Here is a 23,114-nt window from a genome sequence, read left to right as displayed (position 1 = left end):
TCATCTTTTAAAACTAACTTGTAGTCATCATTACCTGAGACAGTCAGTATAGTAAACCCAAGCTTTGCACCTGTCACCAAGTCACCAGAATTGATCATTAACAAGCCTAGTTAGTTAAGTACAGATTAGGTAGGTATTATCATCCACAAACCCACAATTACATCACAGCATGATGGCCAATTAGTTTCAACCTGCGCAGTGAACCTTATTCCAGACAACTCTGCACTCAACTGGAAAAACAGCTGCTTCCTCATTTCTGCCTACTGTTCTTCTCTGTTATTCTGAGCCAACAGATTGGGTGAAGCAGGTCTGAAACAAGGTCTGAGTAATTTACGGACAGCAGGAGTCCTCCACGCTAGTGTGCTCTAGTTGGGATGGAAATTTCTCATATCTACCTCTGTGTATGACCTGCACATCTTACAATGGAACCACAGCAGTGCCATTTAAGAAAAGACAAGACATGTTCATACACATAAATTAAAACTTACTTAGAGGAATGGGGGCTCAGGATGGGGTACACATGTACACCCGTGGCTGATTCAAGTCAGTGTATGGCAAAAACACCAGAATATTGTAAAGCAATCAGCCTCCAATTAAAATAAATTAATTTAAAGAAAAAAAGAAAACAAAAAACTTGCTTAGAAATCCTGCCAATGGTTAACTGAACACTGCTTCTGAATCACAAGAGGGCAAATCAAAGAAGTTAATGCTTATACAAATGGACATTTAGGAAAAATAGCGTCTAACTATGACCAACCTAGACAGCATATTAATAAGCAGAGACATCCAGATGGGTGACACCGAAATCAGACTGATTATATTCTTTGCAGCCATAGATGGAGAAGCTCTATACAGTCAGCAAAAACAACACCGGGAGCTGACTGTGGCTCAGATCATGAGCTCCTTATTGCCAAATTCAGACTTAAATTGAAGCAAGTAGGGAAAACCATTCAGGTATGACCTAAATCAAATCTCTTATGATTATACAGTGGAAGTGAGAAATAGATTTAAGGGACTAGATCTGATAGACAGAGTGCCTGATGAACTATGGACGGAGGTTCATGACATTGTACAGGAGACAGGGATCAAGACCATCCGCATGGAAAAGAAATGCAAAAAAAGCAAAAGGGCTGTCTGGGGAGGCCTTACAAATAGCTGTGAAAAGAAGACAAGTGAAAAGCAAAGGAGAAAGGAAAGATATAAGCATCTGAATGCAGAGTTCCAAAGAATAGCAAGAAGAGATAAGAAAGCCTTCCTCAGCGATCAATACAAAGAAATAGAGGAAAACAACAGAATGGGAAAGACGAGAGATCTCTTCAAGAAAATTAGAGATACCAAGGGAACATTTCATGCAAAGATGGGCTCGATAAAGGACAGAAATGGTATGGACCTAACAGAAGCAGAAGATATTAAGAAGAGGTGGCAAGAATACACAGAAGAACTGTACAAAAAAGATCTTCATGACCAAGATAATCATGATGGTGTGATCACTCACCTAGAGCCAGACATCCTGGAATGTGAAGTCAAGTGGGCCTTAGAAAGCATCACTACAAACAAAGCTAGTGGAGGTGATGGAATTCCAGTGGAGCTATTTCAAATCCTGGAAGATGATGCTGTGAAAGTGCTGCACTCAATATGCCAGCACATTTGGAAAACTCAGCAGTGGCCACAGGACTGGAAAAGGTCAGTTTTCATTCTAATCCCTAAGAAAGGCAATGCCAAAGAATGCTCAGACTACCACACAATTGCATTCATCTCACATGCTAGTAAAGTAATGCTCAAAATTCTCCAAGCCAGGCTTCAGCAATACGTGAACCGTGAACTTCCAGATGTTCAAGCTGGTTTTAGAAAAGGCAGAGGAACCAGAGATCAAATTGCCAACATCCGGTGGATCATGGAAAAAGCAAGAGAGTTCCAGAAAAACATCTATTTCTGCTTTATTGACTATGCCAAAGCCTTTGACTGTGTGGATCACAATAAACTGTAGAAAATTCTAAAAGAGATGGGAATACCAGACCACCTGACCTGCCTCTTGAGAAACCTATATGCAGGTCAGGAAGCAACAGTTAGAACTGGACATGGAACAACAGACTGGTTCCAAATAGGAAAAGGAGTACATCAAGGCTGTATATTGTCACCCTGTTTATTTAACTTCTATGCAGAGTACATCATGAGAAACGCTGGGTTGGAAGAAGCACAAGCTGGAATCAAGATGACTGGGAGAAATATCAATAACCTCAGATATGCAGATGACACCACCCTTATGGCAGAAAGTGAAGAGGAACTAAAAAGCCTCTTGATGAAAGTGAAAGAGGAGAGTGAAAAAGTTGGCTTAAAGCTCAACATTCAGGAAACGAGATCATGGCATCTGGTCCCATCACTTCACGGGAAATAGATGGGGAAACAGTAGAAACAGTGTCAGACTTTCTCTTTTTGGGCTCCAAAATCACTGCAGATGGTGACTGCAGCCATGAAATTAAAAGACGTTTACTCCTTGGAAGGAAAGTTATGACCAACCTAGACAGCATATTCAAAAGCAGAGACATTACTTTGCCAACAAAGGTCCGTCTAGTCAAGGCTATGGTTTTTCCAGTGGTCATGTATGGATGTGAGAGTTGGACTGTGAAGAAGGCTAAGCGCCAAAGAATTGATGCTTTTGAACTGTGGTGTTGGAGAAGACTCTTGAGAGTCCCTTGGACTGCAAGGAGATCCAACCAGTCTATCCTAAAGGAGATCAGCCCTGTGTGTTCTTTGTAAGGAATGATGCTGAAGCTGAAACTCCAGTACTTTGGCCACCTCAAGCAAAGAGTTGACTCATTGGATAAGACTCTGATGCTAGGAGGGATTGGGGGCAGGAGGAGAAGGGGACGACAGAGGATGAGATGGCTGGATGGCATCATCGACTCAATGGACGTGAGTTTGAGTGAACTCCGGGAGTTGGTGATGGACAGGGAGGCCTGGTGTGCTGCAATTCATGGGGTCGCAAAGAGTCGGACACAACTGAGCGACTGAACTGAGTTGAAGGTCATGATGGTCGCATGCTCTCTCTCTTTCAGTCTCTCTGTTATGTGAAGACCCAGTAAGAAGATAGCCATGATAAACTACGAAGAGACTCCTCGCTGTGGGATTCTCCAGGCAAGAATACTGGAGTGGGCTGCTATTTCCTTCTCCAGGGGATCCTCCTGACCCAGGGATCAATCAAGTCTCCTCTGTTACAAGTTAATTTTTTACCACTGAGCCATCAGGGAAGCCCCAAGTTATTATTTACATAACTTAAAACTGTACTGTGTACTTAAGGTCCCTTAGTATATGTAATCTAATAAGAACCCCTTGAAATTCAGTATCACCACTCATTAACAATAAACAATTAATTTATTCATATTGTTCAGTCACTAAGTTGTGTAGCATCTTGAAAGCATGTTGGGGACACAAAGATAAGTCATGGACAAGGAAATAAAATTTATTAGAAAGGAATACAAAGTTGTCCCATTTCACTAACAAAAGATTATAAACAACCGTAAGGAAACAATTTTTGTTATGTATCAAATTAAAAAAAAAATATTATAGCAAATATTCAGTCTGGTCAAGAAGTGGAGAAGTAGGCACTCCCATATGCTGTTGGTGGGCTGTAAATGAGAACCAGCTTAGAGAAAACAAGTTAGAAAAATGAATAAAAGAGCCATGAAACATAGTTCAAACCCATGAACTGATTCTGGAAATCTACTCCAAGGACATATTCAGATCTGGGAGCCAAGACTAGCAAATAATGCTTTAATAAACATTCTCACTTCTAATTTGCATGATTAGGTAATAAAATTAGCATGTTAAATTAGTGAATGAGAAAATAAGGAAACTACAACACGAATCATTATACAACCATTAAAGCTGAGGCTTCTGAAGAGCTGAGCTTGTAACAAGTTAAACAAGAAAGTAGGAAACAGAATTGAGTTTGAGGGGAGGGGTGTGCAATGGCAGAATGCTGAAAGTGGTTTTCTCCCGGTAGGAGATTATGGGCAATTTGTGTTCTTTATCTGTATATATTTTGAACTTTCCTACAGTGAATACCCCTTCGTGGATCACAGCCTTATCAAGGCGAAGGGGCTTGAGTAACTCAATGAAGCTATGAGCCATGCCATGCAGGCATGAATATACTGGTTTTCAATTAGGAGCTGAGAAATTAGGTTACACTCTCATTTGGCTACTGCTTTCTTTTCAGTTTAATTCTTTAGGTAATATAACCAGATTTTAAAAGAAACTGTTACACTAAATCTCTCATTAAAAAAAAGAAGAAAACACAGTAATCAGATAAAATTCTTTTCTGCTCTTGATGCACTTCCTATTCAGCTTGAGGCTCTTCGTTAAGTGGTCAGGGATGGTTCAGCTGTCCAGGACAAGGACGGGCCTTCTCTCTTGCCACAAGCTTGGACTCCAGAGCCAGGGAAATGATTTATACACTCCTCTGTCCCTCAAAAAGTTCCAGGGAGGGAAAGTTCTCTGCCTCCAAAGTTCTCATTCTTATCTCATAAAACCTAACCCTAGGGAATCATTGCTTTCGTTAAGTACTGCTCTCACCTTGAGCTCTGTTCAACTGTAAGCCCTCCTGGGAGACAGACAAACTCACTCACTCTTTTCTATAACTCACGCAACTTTCCCTTATGGGAGCCTGTAAAGAGAGAAGGAAGGAAATGTATAAATGGACACCCAAGGAATGCAGAAGAAGAATCTGCTCAGGAGAGTCCTGGAATGTTGACTCAAGCTGAACTGCTTAACAGGCTGTGAAAACATGCTTCCATGAAATAAAACAGAGGGTGAGTATCAATTCTATATACATGTGTCATCCAACTTTAGTAGAAAAATGCAACCGTGCCAGTAGATACAAAATAAAAGATGTCATTGTATAATATAAACAGAAAAACAATGCTTCAGAAAATGCTCACCCTGGCCAATAAATACATTTGTATATACACACATACACAAACACACCAAACAACCTGGCAACAATACATTACACCTACTAAAAAAGTGGGTTTTTAAAAAAAATTATGGCCCCTCCAATACAGGTCAATTTGCATTAAAACTGACAAAAATGACATGATGAATTGGTATAACTTCTTGAAAAAACAGCTTAACCTACACTTGGAAAACAGGAATCTCTTACGGCTGCCGTCTCTCCTCTCAGTGAGCTGCCACTAACCTCCCTGGCCCTGAGAAGACCACGGTTCCTCCTTAGCTCTCATCCCTCAGGCCATTTTTAAAAACTTTACTTTGTATGGGAGTATAGGCAATTAACAATGTTGTCAGAGTTTCAGGTGAACAGTGAAGGGAGTAGGCCATATATACATGTATCCATTCTCCCCTAAACTCCCTTCCCATCCAGGCTGCCACATAACATTGAGCAGAGTTCCCTGTGCTATACAGCAGGTCCTTGTTGGTAACCGGTTTTAAATATAGCAGTGTGTATGTGTCCATCTTGTTAAAGGAGCTTTCTCTCCAAAGCACAATTAACTTGGGTATCATTGGATTTACCCATTTGTCATTTGCTTGTTTACACAAACTCCCAAGGTGTGTTTTAACCCTATATTCATTTGGGTTTTATTTTCTACTAAGCTATTGGAAATGAATCTATCAATATATTAAAAAGCTTGGAAAGGAACGTTGCACTTTTGGGCAAAATGTGTTAACTTTTATACTTCATCGTCTCCTTTGCTCTAGACTAACCCTTTCTCTTGAATTCCAAAGGATTTTTAAGAATAATGTTTATAACTGAGCAATCGTTACTAGCAATTCTGATTTAGGTAGGTGAAGTCTAAATCTGTGAGCACACATATCCATATAGACAGCTATCTGGAGAGCTGGCATGATTATTAATTAATAAGTCTTGTGAATTACTACTTATTCTAATGAAAAACAATAAATTGGCAGAAATCTGTCATCACAGCCTATTCTCATCGTCCCTCAAGACCCGGCAATCTAAAGCTCTTCCACTGAAGACAATAAATGTCCCGGACCTTAGAGTAAATGCATTTAACTCTAGTTTAAGCAACTAATAGCTGCTTTAAAGCAGCACCTCCCCAAATTTTTGTACTGTCCCACACTAAAAATACACTTTAGAAATGCAGCACACATACACCTAAAACAAAAGTGCCTGGAAATAACACCCTTACCACATTCAACACTGGTCTGTCTTTCTCTTTTCTTTCCTCTCTCCCTTCCTTCCTTCCTCTCTTCCTTTCTCTTTCAAACGCTGCTTGGGTCTCACTACACTGATTTCAGAACCCTTTAAAGGATTAGAACCCCCAAGTGCCAACCGCTGCTTTAAAGCCCTGTTACCTGATGGGGGATGCTGTCGTGACCCACGGTACCACAGCATCCCAGCATGCATTCCTCCCCAAGCCGCCCTCCTTGGCTCTCTTCCACCTTCACTCCAGACTCTCTCCCATACTGTCCTTTGTACTCCTCTGCTTTTCATTCTACTTTCCCCACTTCTTTTTCATTCACCTGTCTGGCATTACACAGGACAAATCTCCCCACATGCAGAGGCATAAAATAACACTTGCTTTCTTCCACTTGCAGATTCTGTGGGTCAGGAATTCAGGAAGCACACGGTGGCTGGTGTCGCCCCCACCATGTTGAGGCTGGGCTGACACACGGCTATTTCTAACAGCCTTTCACTCACGTGTTGTGTGCTGCTTGCTCACAGCATGGGTGAACCAGGGAATGTGGGCTCCACGGGCCAGTGTTGCCGCTCATAAGGCAAAGGACTTCTTGCTTCAGAAGTAGCATGGCATTTCTGCTGCCATCTATTGACTGCAATGAGCCACAAACCCACTCAATTCAGGGGGAGGAGCCCCAGACCCCATCTCTAAGTGAAGTTCTAGAAGAACACTTGGGACAGGAGACAATGTAACCATCATCGTCCAAATTGTTATTCCTCAACCTCATTCCTAATTCCCAAGGCAAAAGTCCAACAGACTGCTATGAAGCTAACTCCACAGAGGTGTCAACTGGCACTCAAACACAAGGTATGCCTTTTATGTTCCCTATCCCAGCACTACTGGGGAAGAAAGAACATGCGTGTTGCATTTTAGATGAATATGCCAGAAGCACCTTATCACAAAATGTAAGCAAGGAGAGAACTCAAAGCAGGACCAGAGTTCCCTGCATCTAAGTTCATGTGGAACAGAACTTATAATCAGTCCCTGTAATGACAGAGACAAGTGGCCACTCTCCTTCGGACAAAGCGTTAACAGTTCAGGCTAATTAGGAATTGTTAATTAGCGATTTCAATGGTTACATGTGTTCTTGCATACTTCACTGCTTCCCTTTCTCTCCCAGCCCTGGCTGCATGAAGCCACCATCTTTCCTTTCATACAAGTTAATGATCCAGCAATCCCACTGCTGGGCATACACACTAAGGAAACCAGAAGGGAAAGAGACATGTGTACCCCAATGTTCATCGCAGCACTGTTTATAATAGCCAGGACATGGAAGCAACCTAGATGTCCATCAGCAGATGAATGGATAAGAAAGCTATGGTACATATACACAATGGAGTATTACTCAGCCATTAAAAAGAATACATTTGAATCAGTTCTAATGAGGTGGATGAAACTGGAGCCTATTATACAGAGTGAAGTAAGCCAGAAGGAAAAACACCAATATAGTATACTAACGCATATATATGGAATTTAGAAAGATGGTAACAATAACCCGGTGTACGAGACAGCAAAAGAGACACTGATGTATAGAACAGTCTTATGGACTCTGTGGGAGAGGGAGAGGGTGGGAAGATTTGGGAGAATGACATTGAAACATGTAAAATATCATATAAGAAACGAGTTGCTAGTCCAGGTTCAATACACGATACTGGATGCTTGGGGCTAGTGCAATGGGATGACCCAGAGGGATGGTATGGGGAGGGAGGAGGGAGGAAGGTTCAGGATGGGGAACACATGTATACCTGTGGCGGATTCATTTTCATATTTGGCAAAACTAATACAATTATGTAAAGTTTAAAAATAAAATAAAATTAAAAAACAAACAAACAAAAAAAAGAACACTGGAGTGGGATATACTAGGCAATCAATAAATTTTTGTTAAATTAAAAAAAAAAAAAAAAAAAAAAGACACAGCGAAGTGCAGTGCCAGAGAGGCAGCCTGAGAGAGCTGGGAGTAGTGATTCTCAAAGTGGGCTCCTTGGACCACGGGAGGTCCCAGAGGCCCTTCCGGCAGTTCATGAAGTCCAAACTATTTTCATAAGAATACCGAGGCATTATTTGCCCTTTCCCATGTACTGGCATTTTAATTAATGATATAAGAGCAACGGGGGCTTCCCTGGTGGCTCAAGGGTAAAGAATCCACCTGCCAATGCAGGAGACAGGGATCCGATCCCTGGGTGGGGAAGATCCCCTGGAGAAGGGAATGGCAACCAACTCCAGTATTCATGCCTGGGAAATGCCATGGACAGAGGAGGCTGGTAGGCTACAGTCTAGGGGGTTGCAAACAGTCGGACAAGACTTAGCAACTAAACAACAACAACATAACAGCTACAACTGCTTGTGGCTTGGCTGTTTGAATCAAGTGAATCAAGGCAATGACTCCAAAAAAATATCAAGAGTTGCTGTGTGTCTCACAGCCACAGATTCACACTCAAAGAGAAAAATGGAAGCTCTGCTTAAGAATATCCTTGATAAATAGTAAAATTTTAATTTCTTAAAAAGCATACATCTTTTTCATATGCTATGTGACAAAATGGGAAATAGGCAAAAAGCACTTCAACTCTATATCCAACTAAGGAGCTTATCTCCCAGTAAAGCACCAGTGTGGCTGGTTGAGCTATGAGATGAACTGGCCACTGTTTTTAAGGGCTCTCCCTCATCACATTTACTCGAAAGAAAAACTGACTGCCCATGGTTAAATAAATGGAAAATGGCACACATTTTCTTAAAAATAAACAATGTGAGCCTTCAAAAAAACCCCATAAAAACCCAGTGGTATCTATTGTCAATAAAATTTGAGCTTTAAGGTGAAAATTAGAATTTTGGAATCTCCTCCCTCCTGTGCCACCTTAGGAGCAGGGTCACTTCTTCAGACACAACCACCAAGCGGGGTCCCAGGACACACAGGGAAAGGAAACGACCAAGTGAGGTGCAGCTGTCACTGGCACAAGCCACACACGGGAGCCACGACAGGGACACCGTGCAGGGCCCTGTGGGGCTCCTGGGCACAAGGCCTCTGTGGCCCCCATTTCTGTGACGATAGGAAACAGCCTTCATTCAGCCTCCAGGACCTTCCCTGAGTCCCAGTGGGCAGATTCAAGCAGTTGTTAATCAGGGAAGGGAGAGGATGCAAAGCCAGGGAGAAACAGTCAAAAGAGCAGCCTTGAGGCAAGGTCCTGTTTCTCCATCAATGGATACACACAACCTCTCTGAGCTGCTCTGTGGATACTGACCCCTGCTCAAAGGGGAGAGGTTAATGATTAAGGATAGTATGCTGCCCACAAGCCTGTAGACCCCAGACTAGTTGGACCTGAAAACTGATGATGTTGACTCTTACTTACCTCACCACCAGTTCATCAGAAGAAATGGCCATGGACTGATCATTCCCTCTTCGAATAATTACTATAACACTTCTATCTTCCCCAAGTGAGGACACAAGGTTTTGAGGGCATTGAACCTGCTGTGTGTCCCCCTTTGACTAGCAAAGCAGCAAAACTATCCTTTTTTACTTCACCCAAAACTGTCTCTGAAATTTGATTCAGCATTGGTGTACAGAGAAGCTGAGCTTTCAGTATCAAAAGCAAAAGGCCCAGCAAAGAAGAGTGGTGACTTCACCCTGCTGTGCAGGTCCATACGCCTCACAGGGCTGGCTGTTTGGAGTGGCTTCCCTCCATAAAACTCCCTAACTGGGGGAAATTACTAATTCTGTGGATTTCATAAAACACAGAGGGCCACAAATGTTTGCTTGGCAGATTTTTTTTTTTCCCCTCCCAAAGGGCAGCTCATTAAGTCCATCAATAAAGCAGGCTTTGTTCTAAAGATTTACAATGTTTTCCCAATGAAAATTCTAATTGACAACCACCAGGAGAATAATAATGCGGAACAGCAGAGCTCTGGTTTCTCCCATTCTTCCAAGATCCCTCTCAAAGAAGCACTCCCTTCTTAGGTTTGCTGGACCAGCGCTCAACTCTGTCTCTACTGGACACACACATAAGGAGATGCCTGGATATCATCAGTTTATCATTCTAAAGTAGTCAAATCTTCAAAAACCAAAAGATTTAGTCTTTCAGACTTCAAAGGAAATTCCATTTAATTCCCAGGCTCAGAATATCAGGTCCCTCCATACAGAATAAGCATATTACATAAAAATGCAACCATGTCTTTTCTATGTAAAAGGAATGGAGGCGGGGGTGGTATTGCTAAAAAATAAAAATGCAAGATGAGAGTCTTAAGCAATAGTTGCATGAGAATATTAAAGGCACAGCTATTCAATGGATTCATTATAGAATAAAAGTTCAAGTACCAGAGGGAGTGATTTTCATATGAATGTTGGGTGTTGCCCTCACACACAAGAGTCTCTGGTCTACACAGAGAACCGAGTCACATCGAGCAAGTCAGGGAGCTGTGAGTGACAAGGTATAGAGAGGGCTGTTCAGATATGGGACACACATTACTGGACCCTTTTTCAAAGAAAACTTTGAAGATTTTGTTAGGCTTTCTTGGTAGAACTGTCACAAGATAACAATACAGTTGCAAATGAGTGGAGTTCAGCGGCCACACCACTGCCTTTTACAGACCAGCTGGCGAAGGCTGCCCTGACGGGAGGGGAAATTAGCATTAAAGAAGGACTCAAGGTTACTGGCCTGACATGCAGCCCAAGGAGAACACTCTCAAATAAAGTACAACACCCAACATAGTCACACAAACCAAAAGCAAAACAAAAGAGCTCCTTACTGAAAAGAAAAGCAGCCAAAAAATATCCATACTTCTTTCTGAACCTTCCTGAATCTCTCCCTTCTCCAAATAGCTTCCAGGTCCCCAGCGTTTAAAAATAAATGTGCAAACCATGGGCTTCCAGTTGCATTACACAGATTAAGAGAAGTGCAGCTGGTGGAAGAGGTAGGGAAATAAAAAACAATTCATTCCTTTTTCTGAAGAGAAAGCAGAGAAAAGAATCAACGTAGGGAAATAAAAAAAAATGATTCACTACTTTTTCTGAAGAGAAAGTAGAAAAAAGAATCAGAGTGGAAAAGCAACCCCCAACTCCATCCCCACTCCCCTGGGAACATTCAGACCAGGAATCAGAAGGCTGGAATCCTAACTAGCCTGGTATCTACCACCAGCTGTTCAATGAGTCTCCAAGCTTTCTGAATTTCCTTGTCCTGATCTGTAGAGGAAAAGTTACAGATGTCAGGGATTCCCAAACTGTATTCCCTGGAGCTCCAGGGTTCCAGAGGTGCTTCTGACACAGCCACAGTGACATTGAGGTGAATCAAAGGGAATGGGGTCCTGTGCTTCAGTCCACCCAAAACAGTTCAGAGTTGATCCAGTTCATATGTCAAGACTGTGGGTAAAATCTGCTTATCATCAAATCACCAAGACAATTCACAACTTAAGTGGCTTAAAAGCATTAGTCCTGTAAAATATCTTTTGATATTTTAATCTTTAAAATTATATGGTTTCTAGCTGCCTCTCTGAATTATCATTATTAGAATTAACTAATTGACAGGCTGGTTAATATTAACCCCCTAAGTTGTGTACCAGGTTCTACTTAAAAGGTGAGAAAATGGAAACTCACATAAGAGAAGTACATCAAAATCACACAGCTCAGTAGCTGACAGGATTCAAACACAGGAATATCTGATATTAAAACCATTAACTGTATTCTGTCCTTAGAGTTAAAGAATAAACTTCACTGTAAAAGAGAACGGGTTACCTCATTATTACTACAATTCTTTCTCCATGGAATATCAGGTCCTTCATTTGTATTCTCTAAGAGTAAACACTCACCCTGGCGAGATGAAATGAATAGCCAAGAGTTCCACCCAACAAGCAAATCTGTTGGATACAGGAAAGCCCAAAACGTTGACAAAGCCTCCAGGGCAACAATGGTTGTTCAGAACTTTCAAAGCAAACAATACTCCTAAAAGAGAATAAAGAGCAAACAAATATCAGCAATCCAAATGCAGAGATGATCAACACTGGCAAAAAAAAACTAACTGAAGTAAAAATGATTATCTGACTACATCCAACCCTTGACTTTGAAACATATTCTATTCCTTATAACAAGTCAACCCAACATTTGGCAGAAAGACAATCCTCAAGGTAACCATTCCTTCAATGTTTCTTTTTTTTTTCCTTTGATCTTTTGGCTGCACCGAAAAGCATGCAGGACGTTCGTAATCCAACAGGGTCACACCCTCAACCCCTACAGTGGCATCCCGGAGCCTTAAGCACTGGACCACCAGGGAAATCTCCTTCAATGTTTCTTAACAGAAGTTCATACTGCCTTTGAGTATGCTATTAAATATATAACACATAAAAAGGGAATAACATACTAGTAATGGTACTAAATGCGGAGAAGGCAATGGCACTCCACTCCAGTACTCTTGCCTAGAAAATCCCATGGACGGAGGAGCCTGGTAGGCCAGTCCATGGGGTCGCTAGAAGTTGGACACGACTGAGCGACTTCAACTTTCACTTTTTACTTTCATGCATTGGAGAAGGAAATGGCAACCCACTCCAGTGGTTTTGCCTTAAGAATCCCAGGGACAGGGGAGCCTGGTGAGCTGCCATCTATGGGGTCACACAGGGTCGGACACGACTGAAGCGACTTAGCAGCAGCAGCAGCAATGGTACTAAATGCAACTGAATTTAAACTTCAAAATCATTAATTGTATGCTATGTGATTTTTAACTCAATTTGAAAAAACACCATTAATGTGTTTTTTCCTAACTCCTATGGAAAGACATATTGAAGGCAGGGCATATTTCCTTTCTTCTCACATAATTAGATGCATGAAGATGAGGAAAGGGGAAAGGACAGCAGGGAAAGAAAAGGGAAGGGTTTATTTTCCTTCTGTTTCAGAACAATTCCCCTCCTACCCTTCACATGATAATTTTTAAAGAAGACCTATTTTAAGTCTGATGGCAATTCAGCCCTACAAGAAAAATTTAAGAAAAGAACTAGTGAGGGGCAACAGTGAGAGGCAACGTAACACGTGGTTTAAGTCATGTAGACTAGTTTCAGATCCCAGCTCCATCACTTACGAGATGTATAACCATGACTGATTTCTCTGTGCCTTAGCTTCCTTACTTAGAAAATCAACACAAGGCCACCTCCCTATGGACCTGTTACATTAATTAAATAGCATAAATTGTGCATAGAGACTGGGCTCCCCAAATGGCGCAGTGGTAAAGGATCCAGCTACCAAAGCAGGAGATGCAAGAGACTCAGGTTCAATCCCTGGGTCAGAAAGATCCGTTGGAGATAGAAATGGCAACCTGCTCCAGTATTCTTGCCTGGGAAATCCCACAGACAGAGGAGGCTGGTGGGCTACAGTCCATGGGGTCACAAAGAGTCAGACATGACTGAGTGCACACACACGTATAGAGAATATCATGGTAAGGAGGTGCCATCAGAGGGTGTGGTACCTTTAATGGCTTTTAATTAATGGTATTAATTAATTAATGGTACCTTTAATTATTGAGAGGCTGCTGATCTTTTTAGAGAACTCCCTATCACAAATACACCAGTGTATCTCTCTCTCTAGCCCCATCACAATGGAGCTAGGGCATAGTTCCAAAATCCTATTTCCTGCAAAACCACCTGTGGGCAGACCATAGTCTAAACTGTCCAAGAATGAATAATGCAGCGTAATAGGAAATAGCAAAATCAATGACTCTCCTGTGCTCCAATCAGCCTCTTCTCCAAAATCCAAGCCCCCACAGTCCTTAGCCACTCAGATGTCAGTTCCCTCACCAGCTGGGACCCCCGCTTCATAAGACAGCAACAGCTGCACCTCCCTTACTGTCTTCAGGCAGGCTACCTTTAGAAATGTGTCTGCCTTACCTGAGAAACCGACAGCACAATTCCTTTTGAAGTCAGGCTCATTCAGAAATTCTGCCAGAGCAAATTCCAAGAACAGGTACACCACCCCAGTGAGGAGGGAGAATGTGACGATGATGTAGGCAAACCATCTACTCCCCAGTCTTCTCTCCAGATGAATTCCTTTCCACAGCATGGATACCATATTGAAATACAGGTGCCAGTCATCCGCATGGTGAAGAGGGGAAAGCAGCAGGCGCTGCCAGTCCTTCTGATAGTAACACTTCTCCACGCTGAGGCAGGAGCTAAGCAGTGGCTTCAGGGGATTCAAGAAGAACCAGATGTTGAGAGCCAACGTTGCCAGGGTGACAGGTGGAACATTGTTGATCCCAACCTGGAAGATTTGAGAAAGGAGCAGAAGCAGCCCGATGTTAACTCCTCTTGATCTCCGATGCATGGTGAGATATCAAGCCGGAGATAGGAAGATGTGGTCAGGTTTGGGGAATACACAGGCAGCTGAGTCTAAAATACAATAAAAAAATGCACATGAAAATCCACCAATTAAGAATTAGGGCATTGACAAGATATGCTCACAGGAAGATGAGCTTATGTTACATATATCTCATCTCCCATTTAATGGAAACATTTATATTCCATGTCGTCCAGAGCAACTCCCAGGACACCGGCTGCCGTCTCTCCTCATTGTACATCCTAAAGGAGAAATGTTATCCCAAATCCCAGTGGGCCAGTGAATGGTTGGGTATGCTTTTTTGGACAAACATGCCATAAAAATGTGACTTGCCTCCTGTATAAAAAATACTTATAACCTAACAAAAAGACAAAGATACTACACAAATATTTAATGATACTACACAGATACTTAGTGATTTCTTCTCAGAATGCTAATTTTAAAGAAATTTCAATGTTGATATATTAGAGTCTGCCCCAAAGTTGTTCGACACTGGCAAGTCTTAAAATGCAAGGATATATTATCTTCTAGTCCGTATTGCCAGATGTTAACTGCTACAATGCTTTATTTTCACAAAAGTTTCCACTTTTAAATGTTCCACTACGTGCCAAATCCTGGACTGAAACACGGTCACTGTCTTTAAGGAACTCATTTTCTCCTAAGAACTAAACCAACAGCAGCCACACCGTGTTTTAAATGCAGGGACAGAGGAAGCCGCGACCCGAGGCCGCGACTCAGCCTGACGTTATGGTCTTGAAGGGTAAACTGGATTCACCAGCGAGGAAAGAGTACCCTGTTCACTGGTCTACTTCTCCATGCCCTGGGCTGACCTTGTGAACTACTTTGGTTGACAGAATGAAGAGCAAAGGACACTAGTTCGGAATCTAGGCTCAAGGTGATTTGCAGACTTCTGTTCTCTTTTGGAACCCTCCCGTGCAACCATGCACACAAGTCCAGGCTAGCCTGCTGGAGGATGGAAGACACGTGCTCTAGTCACCTGATGGCCGCAGCCACTGATCAGCTAATGCCTCAGAAACAGACCTGTTGAACTGACCAAAAGTGAATAAGTAAGTCCAACTGGGGGCTTCCCTGGTAGCTCAGCTGGTAAAGAATCCACCTGCAATGCAGGAGACTCCAGTTTGATTCCTGGGTTGGGAAAATCTCCTGGAGAAGGGCTATCCACACCAGTATTCTTGGGCTTTCCTGGTGGCTCAGATGATAAAGAATCCGCCTGTAACGTGGAGACCTGGGTTCGATCTCTGGGTTGGGACGATCTCCTGGAGGAGGGCATGGCAACCCACTCCAGTCTTCTTGCCTGGAGAATCCCCATGGACAGAGGAGCCTTGCAGGCTGCAGTCCATAGGGTCACAAAGAGTCGGACACGACTGAGCTACTAAAACACAAATCCAACTGAGCCCAGACTAATTTGCTGACTCACAAAACAGTGAGCTAAACAAATGATAGCTTTTATCAATAATAAGATATTTAAAGTTTTTTGTTTATTTTTGGCTGTGCTTGGTCTTTGCTGTGCAGGCTTTTCTCCAGTTGTGGTGAGCAGGGTCTACTCTCTACCTTCAGTGCCCACTACTCAGTATGGTGGCTTCCCTTATTGCGGAGCACAGGCTCTAGTGTGTGTGGGCTTCAGGAGATGCAGCTCCCAGGCTCCAGAGAGCAGGCTCAGTAACTGGAGTGCTCGGGCATATGGGATCCTCCTGGACCACAGATCAAATCCATGTCTCCTGGATTGACAGGTGGATTCTTTACCACAGAGCCACCAGGGAAGCCCAGTAAGTATTTTAAATTAATTTCTCTAAGTTTTGGAGTGGTTTGTTGCACAGCAATGACTAAACAACACCAAAGGCCTTTGCTTTGGAAGGAGTCTGGGTTATGCTTTTGGGAGGAAGCTAGTAAAGAAAGGGGCACAGATTAAAGATGCAAGAGATAAACAGAATCAAGTCCTGAGAGGAACAGCCTTGTCCACCACAACAAGGAAGAAGACAAATGTCAGGTACAGATATGGGTAAACAGGCAGATTAGGGGAAAGGATGCTAAAAAAGTTCTCCTCTAGTGGTTTTCTGATTTGCCTGATTTCCCCTTTTCTGAGCTTTCTTGGCTTCCAGTCAAATACATACCTCACTCTGATACACTAAAGATTCTCATTCAGACAGCACACTGGAAAGTGCACAGCTTTGGATTAAAAAATGGCTAGACTCTTCTACTTACTAGCCCTGGGACATTGGGCAAACTACTTAAACTTCAATTACTTCACTCTAAATTAGTAATAATACCTCCTTCCCAGGATCACTGTAACATGTCTAGAATAAAGTAGGTGCTGAATAAATGGTAGCTACTATCTTCACTGGGGCTTCCCAGGTGGCTTAAGGGTAAAGAAACCAGTTGCCAATGTAGGAGACGTGGGTTTGATTCCTAGGTCAGGAAGATCCCCTGGAGAGGGAAATGGCAATCCACTGAAGTATTGTTTCCTAGAGAATTCCATGGACAGAGGAGCCTGGCAGGCTACAGTCCATGGAGTTGCTAAAGAGTTGGACACGACTAAGCAACTAAATAACAACAACTTTTCATTACAATAAAGTAATCTCACTTAAGAGAAAAAGCTTTCACAAATGAGAGCATTCTAATAAGACTCAAATGTACTCCCTAACCCACCCCCCATATGGATTCTTATTAACATCACACCCAAAAGAAAAAATTATACATATATGCACGTGTCGTATGTGTATCCCTATTATTAGCACTCAAATTTCTTTATTGCCAGGGCTTATCATTATAGCTTTGTAGCAATCTCATAAACTAGAGAATTTAATAAAATTTCAACTGAAAAGCTCCCAGATAATTTTGGAGAAACAGTCTATATTTTTCCCATTGACTTTCATGTTGATTTTCAAACCTCCAACTATTGTGACAAGTTTGCAATTACATCATTACCTGTAATGGGAATAATGGAAAAATATGGCCATGGTCATTAAGTAACCAGCTTAAAAGAGATCACAAAATAAACCCTTCAGTATTAGTACAGTGTCCTATGATACCAGGCATATGTGCAGCAGAAAACCAAAAGTAATTGTCTTTGCTTAAGAAAAGCCAAGACATAAAAGAAAAGCAAATTCCTCTCAACTGGAATTACTAGAGATGAAGAGTACAAACAAAAAGATAGTGGCATTTCCCCGAGCCTCTCTTACACTGTGCACCCAGGCTCACGTTACACTTGCTTGACTTCTGCTCAGACCCAAAGGCCCCCTGTTGTTCTCCTCCCTTCTCACCTCTGTCTCCCCACTGATGGCTGCTCCTGCTCCCCTGGGCCGCTGGGCTCTCCTGTAGATCTCCTGACTCCTTCCAATCCCCCTTTCTTTACTTTGCAGTTTCCCTCCATTCTTACACTCTACTTTGCATATACTCATTGAATTCCACTCTCATGGTTTCTATAATTCTTTTTATCAGGATGGTTCCCAAATTTATATTTTACAGCCTTTATTTCTCAGATTTCAGAGATATAACCTTCTAGGAAGAATATAATCTGCCCGTTCTCTTGCTCTCACAGAATGACTATTCAGCCATACCTTCAATCACTAATTTATTTAATAAATAACAAGTGCTGATTGCATGCCAGCCCCTGTGCCAGGCACCAGAGGCACAGCAAAGACCAAAACCCTAGCAATCTCAGTCCCTAAATGGCCCATTTCTATTTGTTGAAGGAAATAAAAATACTGGCTGCAAAAAAATCACAGGATGAATAAAACGACACGCTTAATAGTGCAAAGGCAGATAAAACCATATGTGAGAAGTGCAAAATATGTATCAGGCTCTGCTTTCACAAAGGCCAACGGAACATAAAGTTTTGAGTTTTAAGTAGCCAAGATCAATCCAAGTCTTTTAAGTAGCCAAGATCAAGCCAAGTATTGTTTCATATCAGATCTGTGGCCCAGTTTCCTTTCTTGTAAGTTATACCAAGTCAGACATCCAAGGTGAGGGGTGTAGCCTGTTTGTAACAAGGTAACAGAAAATCCAACTAGTTAATGTGAAGATCAAATATGTAATTTGACCTTGTGGGTCAGGCAGGCACAGTTCTAAGAACACCAAACAGAACAGATCACAAGTGGCATTTCCTATAAGATGAATATTGTCCTGTCCATCAATATACAGAAATTTCTAGAGAGTTAAGCTAAGCTTATTTAACTTATATGCAGAGTACATCATGCGAAATCCTGGGCTGGATGAAGCACAAGCTGGAATCAAGATTGCAGGAAGAAATATCAATAACCTCAGATAAGCAGAAGACACCATCCTTATGGCAGAAAGTGAAGAAGAACTAAAGAGCCTCTTGATGAAAATGAAAGAGGAGAGTGAAAAAGTTAGCTTTTTCACAGAAAACTAATATCATGGCATCCAGTCCCATCACTTCATGGTAAATACATGGGGAAACAATGGAAACAGTGAGAGACTTTATTTTCTTGGCCTCCAAAATCACTGCAGATGGTGACTGCAGCCAAGATATTAAAAGACGCTTGTTCCTTGGAAGAAAAGCTATGACCAACCTATACAGCATATTAAAAAGGAGAGACATCACTTTGTCTACAAAGGTCCAACCAGTCAAAGCTGTGGTTTTTCCGGTAGTAATGTACGGATATGAGAGTTGGACTATAAAGAAAGCCGAGTCCCCAAGAATTGATGCTTTCGAACTGTGATGTTAGAGAAGACTCTTGAGATCCCTTGGACTGCAAGGAGATCCAACCAGTCCATCCTAAAGGAAATCAGTCCTGAATATTCACTGGAAGGATTGATGCTGAAGCGGAATACTTTAGCCACCTGATGCGAAGAATGGGCTCATTGGAAAAGACCCTGATGCTGGGAAAGATTGAAGGCAGGAGGAGAAGGGGACAACAGAGGATGAGATGGTTGGAAAGCATCACTGACTCGATGGACATGAGTTTGAGTAAACTCTGGGAGTTGGTGATGGACAGGGAGGTCTGGCGTGCTTCAGTACATGAGGTCCCGAAGAGTCGGACACAACTGAGCGACTGAACTGAACTGAAGCTGTGGGAGACAGCACAGAAGCAAGATTGATGACCTGGAAACTGGAGCAATGTGTTTGGTTTTGAAAGTGATTTGTTTATTCTAATCTGTACCCAGACCATAACCAGTTATACCAGCTCAAGGAAGAGCAGGTTGGGCCCTCACTCCAACCCTGCCCTCGCCTTATAAACACTTTCTTTCCCTCACACTCAACATGTCCCAACCTGAACATTGGAAGGTCCCTTCCAAGTCTGGCCCTCCCTCCACGTTCCAGATCTCAGGACACAGAATCCCCATCCACCTAGCTATTCATGTTGGAGATGCTGATAACATCCTGAACACATACTTTCCCCTCTTTATCCCCAAATCCCAACCACCACACTTTAATTCTTCCAAACTACTTTTTATCAATCTCCCTCTTTCTACCCCTAGATCCACTACATTAACCTAAACCACCATCATAGCTTGCCTGGATTACAACAAATTCTGCTTCTCCTTCTTATACCCACCAACCACTTTCCACCACTGCTCAGAGTAATCATTATAAACTGAAGTTGGAATACCCTGCAGTAAGCCATCAAAGGCTTATTGTTAAAGGCTGGATGAAGTCCAAACTCTTGACCACAATTACATGCTTGTGATAACCAGTGCCCTGCCTGCCCCTCTGGGCTCATCTCACACTGGTCTCTGCCTTATCCGCTATGATCCAGATACTCAGGTGCTCCCACCCGAGAAACTTCAGGGTCACAGCATAAATGCTGAGGGCAGAGTTATCTGTTTTAGCCACACTGAATACCCAGAGCCTAGCATAGTGACTCATATACTCATATGACTTGTGTTTGTCCAATGAATCATAATTAGCATGTTAAATATATCTACCTTATACAATAAATTAGACTGACTGACAAGGTCTGAATACCTATGATACATTCATCCCTAAGTATTCTTCCTACAATTGCAGCAGCCTTCCTCACAGCACTATACATATTATTCCACTTAATACTTTCAGTTTTTGAACAGTGTTTGTAACGTTTACCTCAACTTTACAGGAATAAACTTCTGCTGCATTTAAAATGTATTAGTAAGTTGCTTTGCCAGAACTATTTGATAAAATAATGGCATTTTAATTATGCAGTAATACACACCAGACAGAGCTACATCAAGGTTGTGACAGAGAGAAATGGAAGACCTCTTAAAATATTGATAGGAAAATTAGCCGCATTTACTTTTAATGAGAAATTAAAAATTAAACAGGTATGTAATAAGAAAAACTAAGTGGTTAGAACAAACAAAAGAAACTGAATTTATAATCTGGGAGCCCAACGTGTCTCACGGGCGGAAGAAAGGAGTTTTACAAAAAGGGAAAAGAAACTAAGTACAGTGATTTTCAATTCTACTTACAAAAGCAAGAGATATTTCATCATCACCATTTACCATGGTGACCCTGTATCTCAATTTTCAGTTTAAATGTTCAAGGACTCAGGCTATTAAACTGCAAACATATATAAACTATATTATATATAGTTATATATAATATAGTTATAAACTATATTCCCGATTTGGCATCTGATAGTAACCAAATTAATATCACAAGAAAGAAACTACAGTCCTAATAGGAGTAATTGAACACTATTCTGAAAACAGCCTTCTATGTCATTAAAAGTGCAACAGATCTTAAAATTATTCACTGAGAACTTTTAAAATTGTGTGAGCTTTTTCTTTAAGAATCAATAAAAGGATTATCAATACATATTTGAGGTAGAATAATGATATGTTATTATTACTATTTTCACGCCTTTGGAAAACTTCATTCATATATATATTTATATGAAAATAAAATAACTCCATATATATATTTAAGCATATCCTCTTTAAAAAAATCATAGAGGAGAACGTATGTTTGTCCAAGTCACTTTGCAAGTATTTATCAGAGGCCCGCTATCACTCAGGTTGAATATTTTGCTAATGCCTGACTTTCCAGATGCTTAAATATTGATTTTTAAAAATTGAGCTATAATTCACACACCATAAATTTTACTCTTATACTACACATCTCAGTGGGTTGTGTATATTTCACAAGGTTTCACAATCACCACCATCATCTAATTCCAGAATATTTTTGTTCCATCTAAATGAAACTCTCTGTACTTACCTCCTCAACCCTCCACCTACCCAGTACCTGGCAACCACTAATCTACTTTTCACTTCAATGAATCTGCCTATTCTGAACACTCCATACAAACAGAATCATACAGTATGTGGCCTTTCGTGTCTGGCTTCTTTCACTTAGCACACTATTTTCCAGGTTCATCTATACTGTATGAAGTACCGGTACTTAAGAGTTCCTTTTCATGATCCAACAATATTTTATTATATAGATAAACCACACTGTTTTATCCATTTGTGATGGACATTTGGGTTACTCCCACTTTTTTGGCTATAAAGAATACTGCTGCTATGAACATTCACGTACAATTTCTTTGTAGAAACATACCTTTCCCGTTCTCTGGGACATATACCTATAGGAAGAGAACTGCTGGGTTAACTCTGGGGCTTCCCAGGTGGCGCTAGTGGTAAAGAATCTGCCTGCTGACGCAGTAGACTTAAGAGATGTGGGTTCAATCCCTGGGTTGGGAAGATCCCCTGAAGGAGGGTATGGCAACCCACACCAGGATTCTTGCCTGCCTGAAGAATCCCATGGACAGAGGATTTTGGTGGGCTAACAGTCCACAGGGTCTCACAGAGTCAGACACGACTGAAGTGACCTAGCACGGTAACTCTATGCTTAACTTTTTGAGGAACTACCAGACTGTCTTCCAAATTTTTGTGCCATTTTTCATTCCCCTTCAGTGTAAGGAGCTCCAATTTCTCCATACTCATACATACTCAACAGCACTTGTTTTTATCCATCCTTTTTATTACAGCCATCCTAAGTGTGTGTGAAGCAGTACCAACTTGCATTTCTCTAGTGACTAATGATGTTGAGCACATGCTTAAATTTTTATTGCTTAAAATATAAATATGCATGTTCACTGGTACATGTAACCATACAGATGAACATGTCCCTTCCCTCAGCCTCCCTCCCACACCCCCTTCAAGAAACAGTTTAACAAATGCCTCAGAAAAAAAAAAGAAAGATGATGGAAAAAAAAGATGGAACCACAAAGTCATTCTGGTTAAACTGCCAGAATTTTAGCACTACCATCCATCTCTTCCCCTGTGATGTGATGTGTTAAAAGTGAACGAAAATGTACTTCAGTAGCAGGGGCCGGGCTGGGGCCAAGACATTCAACTCTACACACTGTAAAATCTTGTTTTGAAAGATGCAGAGGGTCAGTGTGATTTATCGATTCAAATAAAGCAAAAAAACAACTATGGAAATAGCAGATTGGATATGCTAAACATAAAAACGTCCTCCACTTTTGAAATTACAAGAGCTGAACAGCAAATTAGAGCATCATAAATACCACACTGACTTGGATATTCACCCAAGTGAATTCACAAAACAATTAGATGCATTTTCTCTCTCTCTCACTGCCAGCATAGTCTATTTTCTCTAAGAATGAAAT

The 23,114-nt window shown here is 41.5% G+C and overlaps 1 protein-coding gene across 2 annotated transcripts in view; it reads right to left on the bottom strand.

The window, feature by feature from the left end:
- Positions 1 to 23,114, bottom strand: part of RHBDD1 (rhomboid domain containing 1) — a 135,167-nt gene that overhangs the window by 92,445 nt on the left and 19,608 nt on the right. For both annotated transcript variants that reach the window (XM_027514934.1, XM_027514924.1), the window contains 2 exons: positions 14,070 to 14,567; positions 12,009 to 12,141 (listed from right to left, as the gene is read on the bottom strand). In XM_027514934.1, the coding sequence (XP_027370735.1) occupies positions 12,009 to 12,141; positions 14,070 to 14,502 (566 nt within the window). In that variant the 5' untranslated portion in view covers positions 14,503 to 14,567. The remainder of the gene's footprint in view (positions 1 to 12,008; positions 12,142 to 14,069; positions 14,568 to 23,114) is intronic.

The sequence above is a fragment of the Bos indicus x Bos taurus genome, chromosome 2 (genome assembly GCF_003369695.1).
Source record: "Bos indicus x Bos taurus breed Angus x Brahman F1 hybrid chromosome 2, Bos_hybrid_MaternalHap_v2.0, whole genome shotgun sequence".
In the NCBI taxonomy this organism is placed as follows: domain Eukaryota; kingdom Metazoa; phylum Chordata; class Mammalia; order Artiodactyla; family Bovidae; genus Bos; species Bos indicus x Bos taurus.
Note: the sequence above shows the minus strand (reverse complement) of the source record. Positions and strands in the feature narration are given on the sequence as shown.